Source organism: Lepidothrix coronata, unplaced genomic scaffold (assembly GCF_001604755.1).
Source record: "Lepidothrix coronata isolate B3197 unplaced genomic scaffold, Lepidothrix_coronata-1.0 Scaffold30, whole genome shotgun sequence".
In the NCBI taxonomy this organism is placed as follows: Eukaryota; Metazoa; Chordata; class Aves; order Passeriformes; family Pipridae; genus Lepidothrix; species Lepidothrix coronata.
Window position 1 is genome coordinate 6,374,334 of NW_016690210.1, and position 21,298 is coordinate 6,395,631.

General features: G+C 35.4%; 1 protein-coding gene across 5 annotated transcripts in view; it reads left to right on the forward strand.

Annotated features, from left to right (window-relative positions):
- The window catches only part of CFAP47 (cilia and flagella associated protein 47), a 275,959-nt gene that overhangs the window by 158,386 nt on the left and 96,275 nt on the right, over positions 1 to 21,298 (forward strand). For all 5 annotated transcript variants that reach the window (XR_001874104.1, XM_017811012.1, XM_017811014.1 and 2 more), the window contains one exon: positions 10,984 to 11,081. Coding sequence is in view for 4 of the 5 variants with exons in the window: in XM_017811012.1 (XP_017666501.1) it covers positions 10,984 to 11,081 (98 nt within the window). In the remaining variant the exon portion in view is untranslated. The remainder of the gene's footprint in view (positions 1 to 10,983; positions 11,082 to 21,298) is intronic.

Below are 21,298 nucleotides of genomic sequence, written 5' to 3' on the forward strand. Positions count from 1 at the left end.
TAAATTTATAATCAATTTTATTTGTTTTCTTTTCATTCTGACATGGAAGAGGAAAACACTTTAGTGCCATTTTAAGGAATTTCATGACTGGAAGTCCTCTGGGTGTAACTTATTGTACTGTGCCAAGGGTATATCAACCATGACTGCTCATACACAACTTCTGAGCTGGCTCTTGCTTTTTCAGACATGTTAAAACGTCTGTGTCACACAGCTACCCAAGCTGTTCACCTGGCAATTGATTTCCTAGCACAACTCACAGTTTATACCCTCTTAAAATGTGCAATAGAAATAAAGGCAGATACGGCAAATGGAGAAAAAACAGTAGTTCTTTAGGAAAAAACCTTTGAAGAATTTGAGTAATTTTAAAAGTTATGTGAAGTAAGAGGAAGCAGGGAAGGTTAGTACATAACTTGTTTGTGTTTGTTGGTTTAGCACAGTCCTAGCTCTGTGTTTGTTAACAAAGTGCCAAGAATTCAATTTCGTGTGAACTACAGATTAAGGCTGTGAATGAGGGGGGTTTGAGGCATTTTGTGGAACCTGAGAGTGTGTCAGGTATAACCTGGTAGATATAACTTGTTTCCTAGAGGATTTTTATGACCATTCCTCTAGGATATTCTTCGAAGTTATTTACTAATAAAGATGGCATGACCTAGGTAATCTGTCCTGGTTATTCCCTACCCTTACCATTGTAATATTTCACTGATACTTTTTGCATGTTCTGAAGTCCACCATTTGTTGTTCTTTCCATCAGAGACAGAGAGGTTACTTGTGGTACAAATCTTGGTGTGTGTGCAGCTTGTAAGCATTGTGTCTCCTTAAAATCTTCCTGAAGGAAAAGAAAATTATTTATTTAGCAATAGTTGTTTTCTGAACTTCAAATTCATATCGGTCGTACTAGTTTTTCTGTGTTTTCATAAATCTTTTCATAATTGCATAGCAATCAGCTATTTTGTGGTTTGGTTTTTTTTTTATTATTATTTTATTTTTTTATTCCTTGAGTTGTTCTTGCCTCTCTGCCCTTTGGACTTATGTCTTTATTCTACTCTTAGACTGGATTATCCTAAGTATTTCCTCCACTTAACCTCAGCTTCTTTTTTTGCCAGGTCTCTTAACTAAGGTAATTATAATAATCACATAACAGTGTTAAAGGAAATATAATTTATCTTCCCATTAGAAGTTAAACAGTATTTTAAAAGTGTGTTAGTATTCTAAACAATCACTTCATTATATAATCTCTAATTATATCAAATTTATTCATATGAGTGAAAAGTTCTAGTTCTTCTTCCTTGCTATTCAGACTTCTAAAACCATAATGCAGTAACTGAAAAAATATCATCTTCCCATAGATCAGCACAAAGATTCCTATGATGACAGTCTGATTTTGAGCTAACCAGCTGAGACATGGCAATCATCTAAATGAAGAATAATAGAGCCAGCAGTTAAAAAACGAGATAGTACCTTAAAGGCAGAGTTTTGAGAAAGCCATGTGACACAATATATGTGATGTGCAGGTCGCTCCCAAACATGCAGACCATCTTACTTGAAGCCTACCAAGTTTATTTTCCATGGTCCATTGATGACAGATTGCTTATGTAGTAGATTGGTTCATCTCCTAAATGACCCTGTCATCCCACCTCTTCAGTGAGCGTTCAGTGGCTAATCCTGAAAGTTTGAGGTTCTTTTCAGTGTGTGGCTTCATGCTCTTACTGAAGAAGACACAGAAAGACATTTAGTTCCTGTGTTAGACCTATGTTGGTAAGGTTTGTGACAGTCCTTTGAACTTATTACTCTAGAATTTATTCCTCCAACTATTAGTAAAGCAGAATATTCCCTTCCCTACCTTCCCTACCCTGTCCCATCCCCCTACCAAGAAAAACCCAAAATGGTGAGATTTTGACTCTTATGTTGCTCAAATATGCTGAATTTCTGTTCAGCATTTGGAATTTCCTTAAGCTTTGCATACTTTATGTTCACATATGTCATGCTGCCTGCAAAGCTAAAAGAGGTGAGGGGAGACAGATTCTAATGCCAAATCTATTACCTGTGTAATTGTTGATTTTTTTAATTTCTTTTTTTTTAGATCTGTATTTACTAATGTCATGAGCGCTTGGTATCTGCATGGCATACTTTCATGTGCTCTGAATTTATTCCCCATGCCATGATTCCATGATTTCATCAGAAAGAGTTTAACATGTGAATAAGATGAGACCCTGAGTTGTGTCCCAGTGTGTACCAGCAGATAGATCTGTGTGTCACCAGTAGACAGCTGATAGCAGGCTAGGCTACATTTCATGAAAAGTACATTCCCTGGATAAGTGTAGAACACAACCCAAATGGAGAGTGAAAAAAGCCCCTGCAGAAGGAGAATAGCCATATTTGCCATATTTACATTTTATTCATCAGACTGCAAAGAATAAGAGAGGTGATCATATTAAGGTCTTGAGATTTTATGAAGGACATCAAGAATATTCTGAGGTAAAGGGATCTTTTCTATCTTCTAAATCTCATGGACACAGCAAATCTGCTGGATGATTTTTTTGAAGCTGTTACCTGGGAGATGGAGATGAGAAAGTGTCTATGGAGTAAAGGTGTCTGACTGAAAAATGGTGTTAGAACATCATGCTGTGGTGATATTAATAGTATGGAAGAGTGAGCTTCAAAAATGGAAGATGGCAACAGCATTAGTCATCCATTTCCTTGAAATAAGCTGTCTGTGGTGTTAAAATTCTCTCTTCTCCTTGCAGTTTTGAAGAAAGTTTAGGGAAAGGGAATATCTTTCATGGGCTAGTGGTATCTGAGTTTCCACCATCAGGTGGTGATCTTCATTTAAAAAGATGGCTTTGAAGGCAGAAGAAAAAAAAAAAGAGAAGTTCTGGATTTCTGTCTTATGAAAGGTCAGACACTTTTTCAGAGCTCTGTGTGCTACTGAACATTGTAGTATCTAATTCCAAGGACCTAAATGTGGTTTTGCTTTTGCATTTTAGAAAATTGTTCTAATTTCAGTTTCCAAATTTTCCTGAGTGGAAAAGGCTGTGGAGATACAGTCATTGTCTAGTTTAGGACAAGTCCTGAAGAAAAGCAACTTTAATTCATCTTGCAGACTTCCCTTTTGTAGAGCACACTTCTTCCCCAGGCTTGCCTGTAGGTACTATATTACCTTGAAAATTTTGAATTAAATCAATATTAGGTACATATTTACACATGAAAGCATTATCATTTCATTTTAAATTGCAGCATTTTGAAGGGCACCACTTTCATACATCGGTTCCAATTTATATATACCAAGTAATGCAATCTTCAATGTCACTTTAAGTACTGTCCCTCTGCATGACTTAGGTTTGATACAAAATGTAAGGCACACTGAATTTATGAAAGATGCTCTGGGGGAATTGTAGCATCATATCCTTTAAGAACAAGATTAAAGACTGAGGAATATTAGAATATTTTTTTAAGCAACATTATATGGAATACATTAAATAAATATTCATTGAAATGTTAGGGTTACTCAAGTATGTTCATGTACTTAAAATGGCAGCTGAGAGCAAGTTTATCCTGCCATGTTATGCAAAAGCATTTTTAAAAGCTGAACATATTGATTACCTTTGTTGAAAAAGTATAACCCTTATGTGGAGAAGGGTTATAAGGTAACAACCTAAAGGTAACAACTCTGGATTAATAACTTCCTCGGAAGAAGAAAGTGTAGAAGCTTTGCCTTTCCAAGGACAAGCTATTCCTCACTGAGTAAAAATGAATATAAATGTCTCCCTTTTTGCATCCTTTTGAGCTTTTAATGTAATAGGGTTGCAACATTTTCTTAATGTGTTAGTGTTTTACAGCTTTCCACAAAAATCAGGTGCAGATAAAGTGGAGAGAGCTATCTAGAACCCGTTAAAACGGGATTTAATTTATACATTGTTTTCAGTGGAGTCTACCTGTACAGGAAAAAAATTCAATTTTTGCCTGGGACATATGAACCAATTAGATTTATCTAGTGACAATGTTAAAAGAAGTATCCAAAACCTTATTGTAAAGGGTTCATATGTCTAGTTTTGTATCTGGAATAACCTTGGAGGTTTATTGTAAGTAAGCCTGAAGTAATCCACTAAAATTCTTTAAAAAATGAAATTAGAGGAAAAACCTCTTTGAATTTAGCATGGTAGAGAGACTTAAATTGTCAGGAAAAGTTTACAAAAGAAATGTCAGGTCTTTTTAGTGTAGTTCTTAGATGGCTAAAGCCGGTCAAATTTGAAAAATGAGGAACATAAATAATCTGCTTAATAACTAGTCTGTTTCACATAATTTATATAAAATTATTTATTCTGAGTCAAAAAGGAAAAACTAAATAAATATGACACACACTTATTAAATGATGATTTTTCCTGAACAACTCTTGTCCTTCAGAGATGACTCTATGGGGTGTTGGTTACTCATGGACTTTGTGTTTGCACGTGAGCAGAATGAAGTCTAAATTTTGATTTTTCCTGCATTAGCATGACTGAACTCTTTACATATTGAAAGCTATTACATGTTTATATAGTGTAGGGAACTAGACAAAATATCTTTTTTAATTTATATCTTACATTCTGTAAAGTAAAGCAATATATCTATAAGAACAGCATTAAGGGTGCCCACTCAACAAGTATGTGGATAACTACCATCATGGAAAGTTTTTTCTGAGAATCAAGAAATCATGCTGTGTTATTTCTTTGCCTGCTATTGTTAAAAACTTATGCTTAAAGACACATCTAAGAGTTATTTATTTATAACTGGAATTGACTCTACTTTTTTTTCATTTTGTATTGCTATATTAAATCTGCAAATATTGGGTAAAAATACTGTAGAAAGAACTGACAATAAATTTGAAAATATAACTTAAATTCAGCTTTTTTCTTTAAATAGTCATAATTCTGATGCCAATATGAGAAATCAGAAAAAACAGGATTTACTGATTAGGATCTATCCTAATCAGTAAGATTAGGATAAAGTCTTTCAAATAAATTAGTATTATTTAGCACTACAATTCCAGTTTCCCCATTGTGCCCATAACCACACACTCTGCACACCTCCAAGCCCCCCCAAAAAAGACCCTAGAATTCTACAATTTTCAGGAGATCAAGCCAAATCTTCCTTCATCATCAGTGATGTGTCATTCAGCTGAATGATAGGCAACTCTGTCCCAATCAGGAGAGAAGAATGTTTTCTATTTATAACTGCTGATGCTTGACAGCATTGACATTTAATGGCTGGTGTAGCAGACACAGGATGAAAAGTAATTTTAAGGAAAGGACAAGGAAAGGGGACAGAGAGATCAGAAATTCAGCTTGTGGCTGATATGGTCGTAACGTATTCTCATCCAAGTGAGTAGAGAAAAGCATCTTGTGAGTAGAGGGAAGGGGATTTTGCAACTGATAACTCTTCTGCACATGACACAAAGTACTAGATTAAAAGTGTATGGCTTACAACACTGATTTGTTAAGCAGAATTTTATAGCATTTTTAAAATTGCACAATAAAATGAAGAGATGAAGCCCAGGAGAAACAGTTTATTTGCATCCCTGAAGAGAAATGGGACAAGACTAACTAATTGGATTACAAAAAGATGTTTTCTGGAAGAAAAGCTGATGATTTTGACATTTCATATAAGTTGGAATGAGGTTTGGAAGGGAAGTTTGAAATTTTAACCTGAAATGTTTGTTGAGAGTTCAAGTTCAATTTTCATGTAAATTATAGTTTAGTTGTCCTGTGTTTTAAATACAGAACTGTCTATTCACAAATGTAATTACTGTAGATAAATATTAGTTAAAGAAACAGATAAACATCAGTTAAAGAAATTGACTTGTTATTGAATATTGGATACAGAAATATATCTCATTTTTGATTTTGTCATTCCCCCTAGTTCAGGGTAACTGCATGAATTAGGAAGTACACAGTTTTCTACGCTTCCAGTGACTTCATATTTAAAACAAAAAATTACAAAATAATCAGGGAAATTTCTAAAAACTGAAAATAAGTAAGCTTTTTTATAGTGGTCCTGTTTGAATGTGCAGTAGCTAAGATGTGGAAGATACTGGTTTGCCCTAACCATCATTGACAGATGCTTGACCCTAACTAGTCAGAGCGAAATCCCACTGACCAAAGGAGAGACTAGAAGAGAAGATAGTGAAGAATAAATATTGAAGTAGATGCATTCTTATGTTTAGAAGATTTTTGCTTGCTCCTTTTTAGTGGAGATTTCTGTGAAGTATTGACTACAATTTGTTTTGTTTGTTTTATGAGATCTGACAAGATCATGACCTGATGGTTGCATAAAGCAGGCTAAGGATTTTTATTTGTCATTGAAGCCCCAAAGTGAGAAGATAAGAGATACAGGCTTAAAGTCAAGTGGAGTTTATCTCATAAGACATCAAAGTACGGTGCTCAGGCCCTAAGAAAAGACTTCAAGTGCATTAAAAATGTCAGTGGAAGTTTACAAAATAGAGGGGGAAAAAAAGAGTGCCGACTTTTTTTCTGCCTGTTTCTTAAGCGTGTGCAGAAAACAGAAATAGATATAACCTCGTTCTGTGAGTAGAGAATGAGCCATCTCTGTGTTTCAGCGTGAGTGTATTGAGTTTACCTCCATTGCCTGTGTTTTTTCAGCCTTGTTTCCCCAGCATCTGCTATCTGGTAAAATAAAACTCTATGAAAACCCTAACAAAAAACAGTGAAGGAAATCCCCAAACTCGTGACCTTCTGCTCTATACATTAGCAAATGAATTTCTAATACTAGACCTGTTTTCAGCCATGCAAGTTAGTCTTCAGGTTTGAAACAGGAACACTGAGATACAACTAAAGGAAATGTCAAAAGCATTTGTTGTTAATTTAATCTGCTTAAGTTCTTTTTTGTTTGTTTTTTTGTTTTCAGGGAGCTAAAGCTTCAGTAGGTTTTTATAGCTTTGGAAGTGACTTCTGAATATTTTTGAGAGTAAGAACTAGCTTCTGTCTTGTAGGTTACCTTAGGAAGAGAATAAATTCAGAGTAAAATAAGGATATAATTACTTGAAAATGAGAATACTTGCAGTAAATTGGCTTTGAGCTGGCCCATTCAAATGCATTATGTGGATAAAGACACAAGGTGGGACTCATCTATAAAATCTATTTGGTATCTAAGTGAGTAAAAAGCCCTCAGTTTTATGTTCTTAACAGTGCAAGTGGGCAGCAAAGCAACCATTCCAGATATGTTTTCACTGAGTAAAAGTTGACAGAACATCAAAGTTTGTACAACTTCAAGGCTTAATACTAAACAATATTTTCAGAAATGTTTGGTGAAGAGTTCATCTGGAAAAATGAAAAAGATGCTCCTTCAACAGAGAATTGTCAAGTTTGTGTCATGTGTTAAGGAAAGTGTTTTCATTGAAGTATTTTACAGTTTTTAGGTAAATGCCTGTTGAAGGTGTTATGCCAATAATATTGTGATCTAAAATGTAATACATGTAATATTGAAAAATGAGTACAAGGTATTCCCTCCCAAACATGATAGGTGTTTTACAGAAAGGTAATCTGTGAGCACTGTAGTTTATGTCTCAAGAAGAGAGATGAATCTAAACATTTAAATGCATATAAAGTACAAAAAAAGAAATTAAAGGTTTCTAACATAAAATGGTTTTTATAATTGAAGTAAAAACTAAAAAGAATGCAAGTTGGCCTGAAAACTTTGGTTTTGAGAGATGTCAGGAGTTCAAGTATTTTTAAGCAAATTGAACAGAATAAATGAATTTATATATCAAAGAAAGAAGAGAAAAGGCAAGTAGATTATAAATTTTATATTACTGCAATTATGAAGCACAGAAATTTGATTCAGGAAAGTTATGAGTACATAGGAGAAATCTGTGGTCAGAGAGAACAAAGCAGGCTCTAAGTCTATATGGAAAAATATCTTAGTTGCAGTATAGATGTATTAAGTGCTGGAAGGCAATATTGTAATGACAAGTAATGATGCAGTTCCACAAAACTTGTGGTTGTGCATTAGGGGAAAAATGAAAGTACCTCCTGGAACACTGGAGATACACTTCCAGTTGGTCAACTATTTAGAGACAGAATGTGATACTTAAAGTATCTGTCCTAGGGAGGAGAAACAGTACTTAAGGACTTTTCATACCTAAACCAACCCTTTTCATTACATTCCATTCTTTCTCTCTCTTCATGGTGAGAACTGGCAATTTCTTTCTGTTCTTTGGTTACTGTATTTTAATCCTATCTTCTAATGTTCCCTCCTCTGCAGCTTGACTTCCTTAGTAGCCTTCAGAAAGGGATCTTAGACATAGATTTATGGACAATCAGGGTACTATGTGAACCACATCTGCCTTATCACAGCTGCTGACTTTGACAAAGAATTCAGATAGTTTTGTGTGTCCCAGCTTCTCTCCCTTATTGTGATGCTTAATAATTTTCTTTGGACTATATAAACAAACTCACATCTGTATTTTCTTTGTTTATGCCAGAGACCTGTCTGAAAATTGGGAGCACGTTCCCTGCCTTTTCATTTCTTTGTACCCGAAGTTGACTTACACAAAGAGTCACATGCTGGTTTGCACCACCGCACTTTAATACATGAGGTTCTTTTGAATTCACAGACTTGTAGAATCATAGAGTGGTTTGGGTTGGAAGGGACCTTAGAGATCATCTTGTTCCAACGCCCCTGCCATGGACAGGGACACCTTCCACTAGACCAGAACCATTGGGCAGACATTCTCCTGCCAAGGTGGTTTGTTATTTTCCTTTTTATCAGACTGCTCCAAAACCTTTTCTGCTGAAACCTTAATGTGGGAGAGTTCCTCTGACTGTTCCCTTCAAAACAAGCTCCAGAGTAGGTTTAGGAAATCTCTGAACTCCACTGTAACAAACTCTACTGCAGAGAATTAATTTAGATTTTCTGCTGCAACCTTATCTTACTTGAGCATTCCTCTTCCACCCTGATCATCTATTAGCTCTTCTGAGTTTGGCAGGCTACCAACTTCAGATATGTTTGAAAAGATTTTGCTTGTACTTTTTTAAATCTTTAGCTAGTTGTCACTCAAGAGGGTGAGGCTTTTTTTGTTTTTTTTTGTGGGGGTGGATTTTTTTTGTTTGTTTTTTTGTTTGTTTGTTTTTGTCTTGTTTTGTCTTTGTTGTTGTCTTGTTTTGGCTTTGTTTTTCTTTTTTGTTTTTCTTTTTTTTGGTGTTCTTGAACGTTTGAGGACAGGGTGGCAGCCTTGTCAATTTTCTGTTCAAATAGCAGTTTATGCTCTTTTCTGCTTTCCTTAACTGTACAGAACATTAATTTGAGAATGTGTTGCTATAAATGCCTTTATTCTGCAGTTTAATCACATATCTTGGGTAAATGGAACTTTACTGTTGGTGTTTTCCTTTGTTGTTTCATACCTGAATTTTATAGCTTTTCCTACAGTTTGACTGCGTTCTTGAAGGATGTGTTGACCCAAGCTATGGTCACTCTTTGATTTTCTTTTGGTCTTTACTTAAGAACTTTTATATCATCTTCCAGGTAGTACATTCTGTTTTGGTGTAAGGTGATGCTCCCTTTTTGCAGAAGTCATTTCTCTTCTGTATAATATTTTTTTATGTTTTGTAATTGATTAAACTCAGGGACATGTACGTGCCAGAATCCTTTAATAGACATTCAGAAGATGTCTTTGCCTCAATGATGTTAATTTTTATAGATTGTAAGATACTGAGAATATTCTAGACAGTGAAAGGATGGTATTCTGCTGATATTAAAAAACAGTAAATTTTATGCATATCAAATTAGCCTGTACAAAATGTGAAAGTTAATACAAGATGTATTCAGTGAAAATTTTAAGGAAGTAGTACAATTAAAGCCAGTCAGACACAGTTTTATTGGAAATACAGTTTAGAAATAGTCATATATACAGAATGAGGTACTGCAGCAAGGAGAGCAGTGACTCTGAGAAGAGCTGGGGTCACAGCAGGAGAGGAAACCAGTAGGAGCTCCCAAGACTAATGCTGTGGTAAAACAGGAGTGCTAATGCAGCTCTCCAGTGTATAATTCAGGGAAGCATGAGTAGGAGGATTAAGGCTAATTTCATCTCATACAATATACTGACAAACAGGAACAGTGCAAGTAATTCTTGGGTATGCATTATTAAAAGGTGCTGAACAGCTGTTTATACTTGCAAAAAACTTACCACATGAAGTATTCGTGTTGTGAAGATCAGGCCATATAATGAGAGACTTTGGGCTCAATCTCTTTCACCTCTCTGAACAAGATTGAAGGGATAATTTTATTAACATTCACAACTATGTTCTAAATATAGGAAAATGCTAGATACTTAATGCCAGATCTCTTTAATCAGAAAGAAGTAATTACAAAATTGTTTGACTGGACATTGAAGCAAATCTAATGGAAATCAGAAATTAGACTTAATATTAGATGTCTTCCAATGGCAGTAATTAGGCACCAGAACAAACTACTAGTGGATATCTTCAAATCAAGACCCAAAGTCTATCTGGAAGATATGTTTTAGCTTGACTGCAATTGCACAGCAACAGTCCTGTGTAACTGAACAGAACTTAATTTCTCTGATATACCAAAGCTTATATTAGAGGAACTAATTTTGATTCAATTTTGCCAGATATATTGTAAAATGATAAAAGTACTGTCAATCTGATATGAAATGTTAGTTGCAAATTAGTCATATTCAAAATTCAGAAAAAAATGTGATTGTCTAGGAAATTAGTTTGCTAAAGTAAAGTGCTATTTCCAGTCCATTGTGTACATATTGATTTTGTTACTATTTTGAATCCAGGCAAGAAGGGATTAGGTAGTGCAGTTTGTTGACAATGATTAAATCAGTTCATGATTTGCTTTGTCTCAGTATGAACAGTGACTGGCATGTCTGCTAAAGGTTCAAATTTCTCATTGATTTGAAGGCTGCTAGGATTGATCACCTCATAGGATAATTTATAAGGCATTTTGTTCTTTTTAACATAGGAGAATGTTCTTCAAATTGCAAAGTGTGGTTCTCCCTAAAGATTAACAGCACACCTGCAGCACCGGAAAAAACGATAGATGTGAGATGCAGAGCTCTGGTAAGGTTACTCTAAACATTTAATTTTCTTTTTCTAATGCATAAGAAGAAAAATGTAATTTTTATTGTTGTTCTGGCTGCTATCACAGAGGATTAATCAATTTTACTGAGTGACCACACACAATAACTTTTTGAGTAATAAAGCTCAACACTTACTAAGACCTCATTTAAGCTCAGTGATATGAACTAAAATGAATGCTTGAATCGAAGTGTCTTCTTTATCCTGCTTGAATAATTACACCTTTATTCTGCTGACATCTGCTTCTAATTTTGGATATCAAATAAGGCCAAATTCTATAAAAACTTCAGTTTCTATACAGTCCATAATAGAATTAGACTCTTTTAGTACTCGCTATCCTTATGTATGCCAAATTATTATTGTCACTTAAATTTCATTAATAATTGGGATGCATTTAATCATGTTTGTATTACTAGATGAATACATACTTTCACTCTCAAAAATAATTTAATTATGTTAGTCATTTTGGAAGAACAATTACGTCATAATGAGTAAGTTGTATGTTTTAAGTCCCTTAAGTATGTAAAGGTAAAATAATTGCTTAGTATGTTTGCTTAATTAATACTGTTTCTGTTTTTCACAGATTTGTATTTTTATTTATCTTTGAATTATACTTTGTAAAGTTTTTATTTTCAAAACTAATATTGTTCTTATTTTCTGTAAATGCATATTTCCTTTATCATATGGACATCCTGTTTTCTGCATGAATTCTAAGCAGCTAAGAAATGCTGCCTTTAATAATGGATGGTGGTAACAGGTTCTACAAATAGAAATGTCTGGAATGGTATTTTTCTGCAGGAATATTTTTGAAAATTAAATATGTTGTGCAAGTACTAGGAGAACACCTCTTCCAGTCACAGATGCTGGGAGGGGAGAAGAGTCTCCTAAGTTGACTTTACATGTGTTTATAAGGGGGGAAAAATCCAAACCAGTAAGCATTTCTGAAAATATTTGAGTATCATGTTTATGTGTCACTTCTAGTTTGCTCTTTCCTTCAAGTATGGTATTCTGACTGTAGGGGTGAGAAACAGATAATGATGTTTTCAAAGTCTTGGTGTTGGGTGAGCATGTTGGGAGGTGTCTGGTGCCAGTAAGAAGCATAAAAGCTGGACTAAAAGTGTGATTTGAGACCTTGAACAGAATAGCGTAGGGTTTTATCCTACAGGATCATGATTGTCTTGTATCATTTTCTGATCTGAAAACACTGTTAAAGTGGTAAAAAGGAAAACTTGATTTGAAGTATATTATTGACTCCTATTGTATAACAAATTCTCAAGGTCCATTTTAACTCTTCCTATAAATTTTAATCTAGTCCAGTGTGAAAACTTGCAAAAGTCACCGTAAGGTTCAAAATACTTCTGCAATGTTCAGAGAAATGAAATTCTTGACCTGAATGGGGATAATTCAGGTAATTCCTTTCTAGGAAGATGAGGAGGGTAAAGAAGTAAGTATACCTCTTCTTCAGATCTCTATAGAAAATACCATAAATAACTTTTTTATTGATGAATTTTGAAGATGACATAAATATTTTTGACTAACAAATAATACATGTAGATACTATTATGGAATTGTGATTACTGAATTTCCTGGTTACATGTCAGGCACTTCATTTTGGAGAAGGAGAGCTTTCTGTCTCTAATGTAAGTGACTGTATTTATCCTAACTAATGTCTCACTGGAGACTCAGTGTGACACCAGGAAAAACAACCAATTCAGTCCTTGACTGCTGAAAAATGGTTTAATATGAACAGAAAGCAAATAACACCATAGGTAGTGCTATTTGAATGTTCAGACCTGGTTTTTGAAGGTTAAAAATTGTATTGAAATACTGGAAGAAAATCAAAGAAATCTACTAAAAGCATGGGGGACTGGAAAAGCAGGCCTTGTCATATGAATGCTAAGTAGCTCTATCAACTTAATTTGCCAAAGGAAAAATGGAGAAGAAATGTGATCATCTGCTAAAGAATATTGAAAAGATAATGAAGATGTCTCAGTTTTGCTGACCAACATGCATGAAGAGCTAGCGGCCAAAAATTTACATCTGAGAATTATTTAATCTTATGTGGAATGTTCTAGTAATGAGAACAGTAAAACATTGGAAGATGTTACTAGTGAAAACAGTGGACAGAGTCTTGTAAAGCTCAGGACTTGAAATTGCTTCAAAAGCTGATAAATATTTAAAAAGCATAGTCACACACCTTGTGCATCTGCTACTTCAGTGAGTCAGATTTAATGAATACATTGATCCCTTTTTGACCTTGCAGTCTTCTTCCTTCCTGGCCTTTGGAAAGAAAGGGGTTAGCAACATTTAATTTAAAATACTAATAATACTGCTTTTGGATGGTAGTTATAGCTGTATCTCATCATCAAACGCAATACAAATTTATCCTCAGCTTGACAAAAGTACTGATCCTGTCTTACACAAATGATCAGACTTCTGAAACATCAGAAATTGGCTACAGCAGAGGTAAAGTTGGCAGGACAGAGTTTTTAAATGAGCAAGGTGTAACATCTTGCTTTTTTTAAGGGTAGACGTGTGGCCACAGTGACTGCCAGCCCACCGACAGTGAGGGAGTCCCCAGGCAGGTAGGGCTGGTGGGCATCCCAGGAACAGTGGGCACTATGGGATCATCTAGACATACGTCACCTGGACACCATGAGTGCTATAGACATTAGTGAGACTTCGATGAATATATTTGCTTGCAGATTCCAGTTTTATGTTTGAGGTTTAAAAGTGCTTTAGGCCAACTCAGCCTTTTGTACTTCGTAAATGAGCGTCTGTCTGAAATGCAATACCTGTGACAGGGGAATAGCTCGTACCATTTGAAAAGGGGTGCCCAGATGTGCATGTCAGGATTCAAGCTGAGTTTGTGGCTTTGTACATGTTCTGACCCTTGTGGGTGTCCTGAGGCACCGGTCATTGGTTGATGCTGTAAAAGGAGTACGCTGTTGAAAAATGCAGAGAATTTTGAAGAAACAAGTTCGTCCACCTGGCAGCACCATGCAATTGACTGTAGCTCAGGTCTTGGTGTCAGGACAGAGTTCCTTTTTTCTGCTTTAAGTGCATAAAATCAGCTGAAAAGAAATACCCCAGTTAGGTCTGTACAGCCCCCATCTCAGACTTATATGACTTTGACAAGGCATTGTGTCACCATCCTCATTTAATTTGCTCAGAATTTTCTGTACTTTCATCTGTCTTTCATATAATGCTTAATTACGATTAGATTCATGATCTTGAGCTGGAACAACACAGCATTTTCCAGTTACATTTACCTTTGGTTTGCACTGTTACTTGTATGTCTAAACATCCTTAAGGTGCCAAATTTCAATATCAAAGCGTATCTGCAGATATGTATCTGAAAGACACAGAGATAATTTGGTTTAACTCAAGTTTTTAATAAAATATTTGCATTTTTACGTTGTCAAGACCCATCTCACTACATATCATTTTTGGATGTGTTCTTTCTCTCAACCTAAAATTCAAAGTGGAGATTGCTTACTTAAATGAATCAAACCCAGTTTTACGCTGCTCAAGTCTTGTTAAAACTTTTGACATGTCAGAGCAAAAATCATCTAAGCTTGTACTTTGCTAATAAACAAGATTATGTTTAAGCTATTTAATGGAAATAAAAATATTGCATAAGTGTGCCATGTGGAAAAAATAATTTTAAATTCTAGTCTAATTACAGTTATTTTAATCACTGTATATCAGTAAAGGAAATATCCTTGTTTAAATAGAATTCATCTTACTAGAAGTTTAGATTCAAATCCTATTGTAGTCCTTACTTTTCAGTTGATAGTATAGGTTTCTGGGAAATAGATGAATAAACATTTCAGTAAAGAGCTCAGAATTTGATCCATAAATTGAAGGAAGTGGCTTTTTAAATTTAAAAGATAATAGATTTTTTCCTAGTTTTTTAAAAATAGAAACTCAGTAATTCCTCTAATTTGAAACACACCTGTCTCTAAATTGAATTAGATTAAATTGTTTTGGTCCATGTGACCATTAGAACGCCTGCCACAAATTGCGTGGTATGATACAATGCTTTCAAGGTCAATATAGTGTTTGAACAAGAAAAATAATGTGATCTCATTTTCTTTTTATATGTGTATTCATTTTTTTCTATGAAGAAAATTATAGTAAAAAAGAGAAAATTGCCTCAAATTTGCTCCTTAATAGTGCTAATACTGTTTTATATTGTTATGTTTAGAGGTTTTGGAACAGAGAAGCAGTTCCACTTCTCAGCTTTTCTCCGTGAGCATTAGTACTCAAGGTATCTCCTGTGTTGGATACATTCACGGTATCATTACTTTGCAAATAGGAGAATCAAATATTGATTTTAACTTTTGTTGTGGTAATTCCACATGCTTGTATTTCCAGGTAAGGGAGTGGATGATGATCCTATGTGTTTTTTGTTTGTTTGTTTTTTGAGGTGGAGGGTGGAACGTTGGATGTTTTCATGTTTTTTTGCATTTTTTTTTTTTTTCCTAGCCTGGACAAACTGGTACATGATTTCTGATTTTCATTTGAAATTATTCATGTTGTAAAGCATATAGTTTGCTGATCTGGATATTTTTTCTAATCCAGGCCCTGAACACTCTGAAATACACTGCTCACCATTCCAGAAATAAGAATAACCTTACTGAAACAAAGGGAGATTATCCAGCTGCGGGTTTATTTTTAAGTCCTGTGTATATTAATAGAAAACAGATCAATTGGTGAAGCCTGGATAGGTTGTAAGGATGCATTCCAGCGGTGAAGGATTCCTGCCCGCCTTGATTGTTAAAGCTTGGTAAACAGGGGAGCCTTTACAAGTGCTTAGATGATAAGCCTGTGTTTCAGAGGAGGGATATAATCAAGCATTGTTAACATAACACTGAAATAACCCAGCCAGTCCTCGCGCTGCTTGTGACGAGCACCCCAAGCTTTACCTCACAACTTCATCAGTCACTGCCCAGACTCAGACTCTCTTTTTGCCAGCTATCATAATGAAAGCAACCAATCTACATTCTAAGTACATGTCTTTTGTCAGGGTCCTTTGCCTTTCAATCCACCCTGAGAACCAGTTCCAGCAGTTGGCATTGCTGGCCTATAGAGGACATTTCCCCACAGTCATTAAAAACTCCATTGACTCTGCTACGTAAGATTTCCATAGCACTGTGCTGGAATTAATTCCAGGAAAGAAATTTCAGATTTGTGAGGTGTCATTTCCTGTTCTATAATTTTAGAAAATCATTCTAAATTCTATTTAGAACTGCATGATGTAAGGGAGAGTGTTGTTGGAGACTTGTCAGCTTTGGCTCCCCTTCTACCAATGCAAATTTCAGGTTGCATTTCACCCAACCAAGACTGTCAACTCCATTAAAAGACATCAGCTAAAAACCAGTTCAGGGAAAAAGGGAGAAAGTACCCTCTTGTGATCATTGTCTGCTTAGGAATTTTTTCTTTTTTTTTTGTTATGAAAGCATTAACATATTTTTATTTCATTTTGTCTTGTCTAGACCAGCCTAATAAATCTCAAAGGCACGGAAAAAACCTGTAACAGTGGAGGTGATATAGGATGCAGAAGTGTACTTTCAAATGTATATTTTACTTTAAAAACAATTCTAAAGTACATTTTAATAGTTATGTGAGTTTTACTCTCTTAGCAGCATCTGGATAGCACAGGCTGGGTGAAACTGGGTGAAGCTTTTCAAATTCATTTTGAATTCTAAGAATTGCCTGTGCAAACCTCATGAAGTTCAAAAGGCCAAGTGCAAGGTCCTGCACCTGGGTCCAGGCAATCCTAAGAACAAATACAGGCTGGGAAGGTAATGGACTGAGAGCAAACCTGAGGAGAAGGACCTGGGGGAGTCGGTGGATGAGACCTGGCAATGTGCACTCACAGCCCACAAAGCCAAACGTGTCCTGGGCTGCATCACAAGCAGTGTGGTCAGCAGATCCAGAGAGAGGATTCTGCCCCTCTACTCCACTCTGGTGAGACCTCACCTGGAGTGCTGTGTCCAGCTCTGGGGCCCCCAAACTATGAAGAATGTGAACATGTTGGAGAGAGTCGAGAGGAGGCCACAAAAGTGATCAGAAGGCTGGAGCACCTTCCCTGTAAGGACAAACTGAGAGAGCTGGGGTTCCAGCAGCCTTCCAGTACTTAAAGGGAGCTACAAGAGAACTAGAGAGGGACTTAAGACAAGGGCATGTAGTGGTTAGTCAAGGGTTAATGACTTCAAACTGAAGGAGGGTAGGCTTAGATGAGATGTAAGGAAAAAATTCTTTACTGTGAAGATGTTGAGGCACTGGAACAGGTTGCCCAGAGGAGCTGTGGATGCCCCATCCCTGTTTATGACCAGGTTGGATGGGGTTTTGAGCAATCTGGTCTAGTGGAAGGTGTCCCTTCCCATGGCAGGTAGGTTGGAATGAGATGATCTTTAAGGTCCTATCCAACCCAAACAATTCTGTGATACTCCTTAAACTCTTCTCATGCAGAATTCATTTTGCATTCTAATGGATTTATAAGCTGTAGATCAGAAGTAGCACCCTTTCCAACTCAATGATATTTTTCTTCTCATGGGATATATTGGCTGAGGAATAGTCCCCTCAAAATTCTTGACAGATCTTTAGTACTTGGGAGTCATACTTTGGGGACTGCAGAAGTAGAACCCATGAATGGGAGATGTCAGTCTGTTTTAAATCCATAGTTGTTTTACACTGAGCCACAACAGTAAGACATCTCATAAATGAGATCTTAAACTTCTTCTGTTTAATTGCTTGAAGGGAACCCACAAGGCCTGATGAATCTGTGTTAACCTGTCACTACACAGCAAGAACATTTTTCGGGTGTCTCTACTGATTGTTCCCACTTACTGTTCCTTTGTTTGTATTACACAGCAGTCCTGGAGTGCATGTAATCAATTTGTTTTGGATGTAATTTAACTGGAAAATATTTTTCATGTGCTCATCTAATGTTCTTCAACCACTGGTGGGTGTTTAAGTTCATGGGAGTGAAATAGAACTACTCATAAGAAAAACATTCACGGGCACTTGCACAGTGTGGATTCTGAATCCTCACTGCAACTGCTTTGCTTTACGTCTCCTCCTTCTGTGTCTCACTACATGCTAATATGGACAGACCATAGCACCCAATATTTGTGACTCTTCAAGTCTTCAAAAAAAGACTGCATCATGTTTATTCTAACAGGAATTTGCATTTTGTGGTAACTGAATTATGTCAGTCTGCAAATATAATGTAGAGAGCTTGTTGCAAATACTACTGTTAAAGCAGAACCAACTTAGAACCTAAATTGTCAGTGTTTCCCTTATTAATTTTTTCATTATTTATTTAAAAGTAAAAAGCATATAATTAAGGATATTTTGTAATTATGTAACTTGGCAGTTGAAGGCAGTGACACATTGTTTTCACAGCTGTGGTGCATTAATTTTTCCTAAGTCCTAAACTGAGCTGTAGTCTGAATATTGTTACATATGGCTCATACTTGGATTATGTTTTCAGAAATTGAATAACCTGAAGTTATGAATCATGCCCTAAGATCAATTTTTATCATATACTTTCATGACAATTGCTAGCATAAAAAGTATCACTGTAAAAGAACCATGGCAATATGGTTGGTGAAGGAAAAACAAATTTGAGATGGTAGTAATTATTAATCCCTCTAAATAGCAGTTTGGCAAATAATTCAGACCAGAACACATTTGTATAGCTCATTAAAAAAAAAAAAAAAGCTAAATTATTAGAAATGTTAAAATGTGAGTGAAAATTTTTGATAAATATGTAGCAGCTGCCAACCCCCTCCTCTCAACCCTACAGATGCATGAATCAGTTCTGTGATATAGTGACAGGGAGCTAATGTAGATCACAAAATGACAGCTGAACTGTCACTAACTGCCATTGAACAAAAATGTGAGGTTAGGTCTAAACCAAGTAATTAGAGGGGATGTTTCATCTCAATAAGTGGTCATATCTATGAAAAATAACTGTCAAGTGAAGAAAGAGAGTAGCCTTGTAAAATAAAACTACTGTGTTACTTAGTTCATAACTGCTGTTGCTCCTCCTGTGGCTTAGGAATCAAAATAAGGTTTTTTTTTTCTCAACCATTAAATAGAACAACTCCATGGAAAAAAGTTCCTTTTAAAAAAAAATTGCCCACTGATAGTATCTGAAATACAGATTGTGCAATTTAGTGGATTAGGTAATAAAGTAATATTACTGAAAGGAAAAGTTAATGTTTGAACTCTATACTGTGGATATACCTCTGTAATAATTGTCTTTCTAACCAGTGCTAGGAACTTATGCTAGATTTTTAGCTCAAGACAAAACATTGTTGTATATACACTCTATAGGGTTGAGTTGGGGGTTTTTTTGTGGTGTTTTTGGGTTTTTTTGTAAACAATAGTGAGAGGAACCTGAAAAACAACAGTGAGAATTTCTCAAAAGATGTAATTAAGTATAAATTATTAAACCATGCTTTGAGGATCTTACAAATGATGATGTGTGAATTTTTCTGTGGAAGTCTAACTTTCAAACCTGTCCTGCCATTTTTTGGAGTTGCCAAGAAAATTGGTGGTACTGCCACTGGTATTCCCTACAGTGATTAGTGAATTAGTGAGAACTCACTGCTTTCCCTGTGTAACATGAAGAAAAAAAAGGATCTTAATTATTCATTCCACTCCTATAAATGTTGTTCACCTGTATAATAGGAAAACATGTATTTTACTCAAGACTATTTTGGCAAGGATACTACACTTCTCACAAAATCTAGCAATATCCCCACTTCTCCCAAATAGTATTGCTGTGTTCCCATAATCAGAATACTGCTTAAAATTTCTTGAGTGAAATTCAAATACTATTTTATAGTTGCCCATCTGCAGAACGTGGGTTGAAGCATCTGGTAGTTCTTTTCTGCTGGATTTCTATGGACTGTATGCACAGCTTCTGAAACAGCAATTGATAATTAAATGTCATCATTACAATGAGCAACAAGTTTATTCAGGCATACAAATATTTTCATACAACATAAGAATCAGAAACTTTAAGTATATAAAAATAGTTGATTAAGATTTTGATTTGAAAACAGATGCCATCCTGAATTTTGAAAAATGTCATTAAATCAGGAATTACTTGTTTTAAGTTATAAAGTTTTCTTTGATGTTTTTACTTTAGGCTAAAACCCTACCTATTTTAGATGGTTTGGCCTACTGAAAAAGGAATCCATATCTTTCCTCCTCTATTTAAATCAGAGTATGGTATGACTGTGTAATTGTGAATATATGAACATATCTATGGCACTTCCTTAATTATCATTCTCACTAGGAAGGAGGGACCACTGTCTGTTACTCTCTGAAAACTGTTCTTCAGCCTTTTAAAAATAAATTTGCTGCTGGATTTGAATTCCTGGTATAAAGGTAGATGAAAATCATTGAAACTGAAATCTTAGAAATTGTTAGTTAGTGTTCATTATTCATTAATTAAATAACACTTCCAGTAATCACAAATAGTTTGCACACTTGCAGGTATTTTTACTTCTAAATGCAGAGAAAACAACCATATTTTTTAATTTTACCAAATGATAATTATCAATATCCACAACCATTGACAACATTGTAACAATTTACAATTTAAAAAATGGTTACTGTGTTTTACTTTGGTGTTTACTGTGTATTTCCTAATGGGGAACTGTAGTACAGAGGCATAATTTAGGCTGATAAATTCATGGTCCTTATCTCAGATTGCTTAGAAAAATGGACTGCAATAGTTACTTTGTCTTGCAAATATTCTAATGGATTTATTCACACTGAATGTAGAGGTCAAGAAGGAAGCTGATTCTTAAGTTTTTATGTAAAATGTCTAAAAGGCTGACAGTTATTGCTTTGAGCACCCTTGCTCATTAGCAGTTATCTGTTTCCTGGAGAAAATTCTAAGTGTATATCGCTGGTTCACTGAGTCAAGAGACTTTTTTGATCCATCCAGATATTTGAAAAGTAGCATTTGCTGTCTTGAGAGGAAATATCTAATATGTGAGCTCTAAGCAGGATCTGTAGAACAGGAGATAAGCCAGAGGGGAAGGTCTGTTTTGAACAGTGAATTATTAGTTTCTGCTTTAATAAAACGAAATGCCTGGAAGGGATTGAGTTTGGTTTCCACATAAGTGCGGAGACAACAGCTTTGTCTATTCTCTGCCAAATCTTTC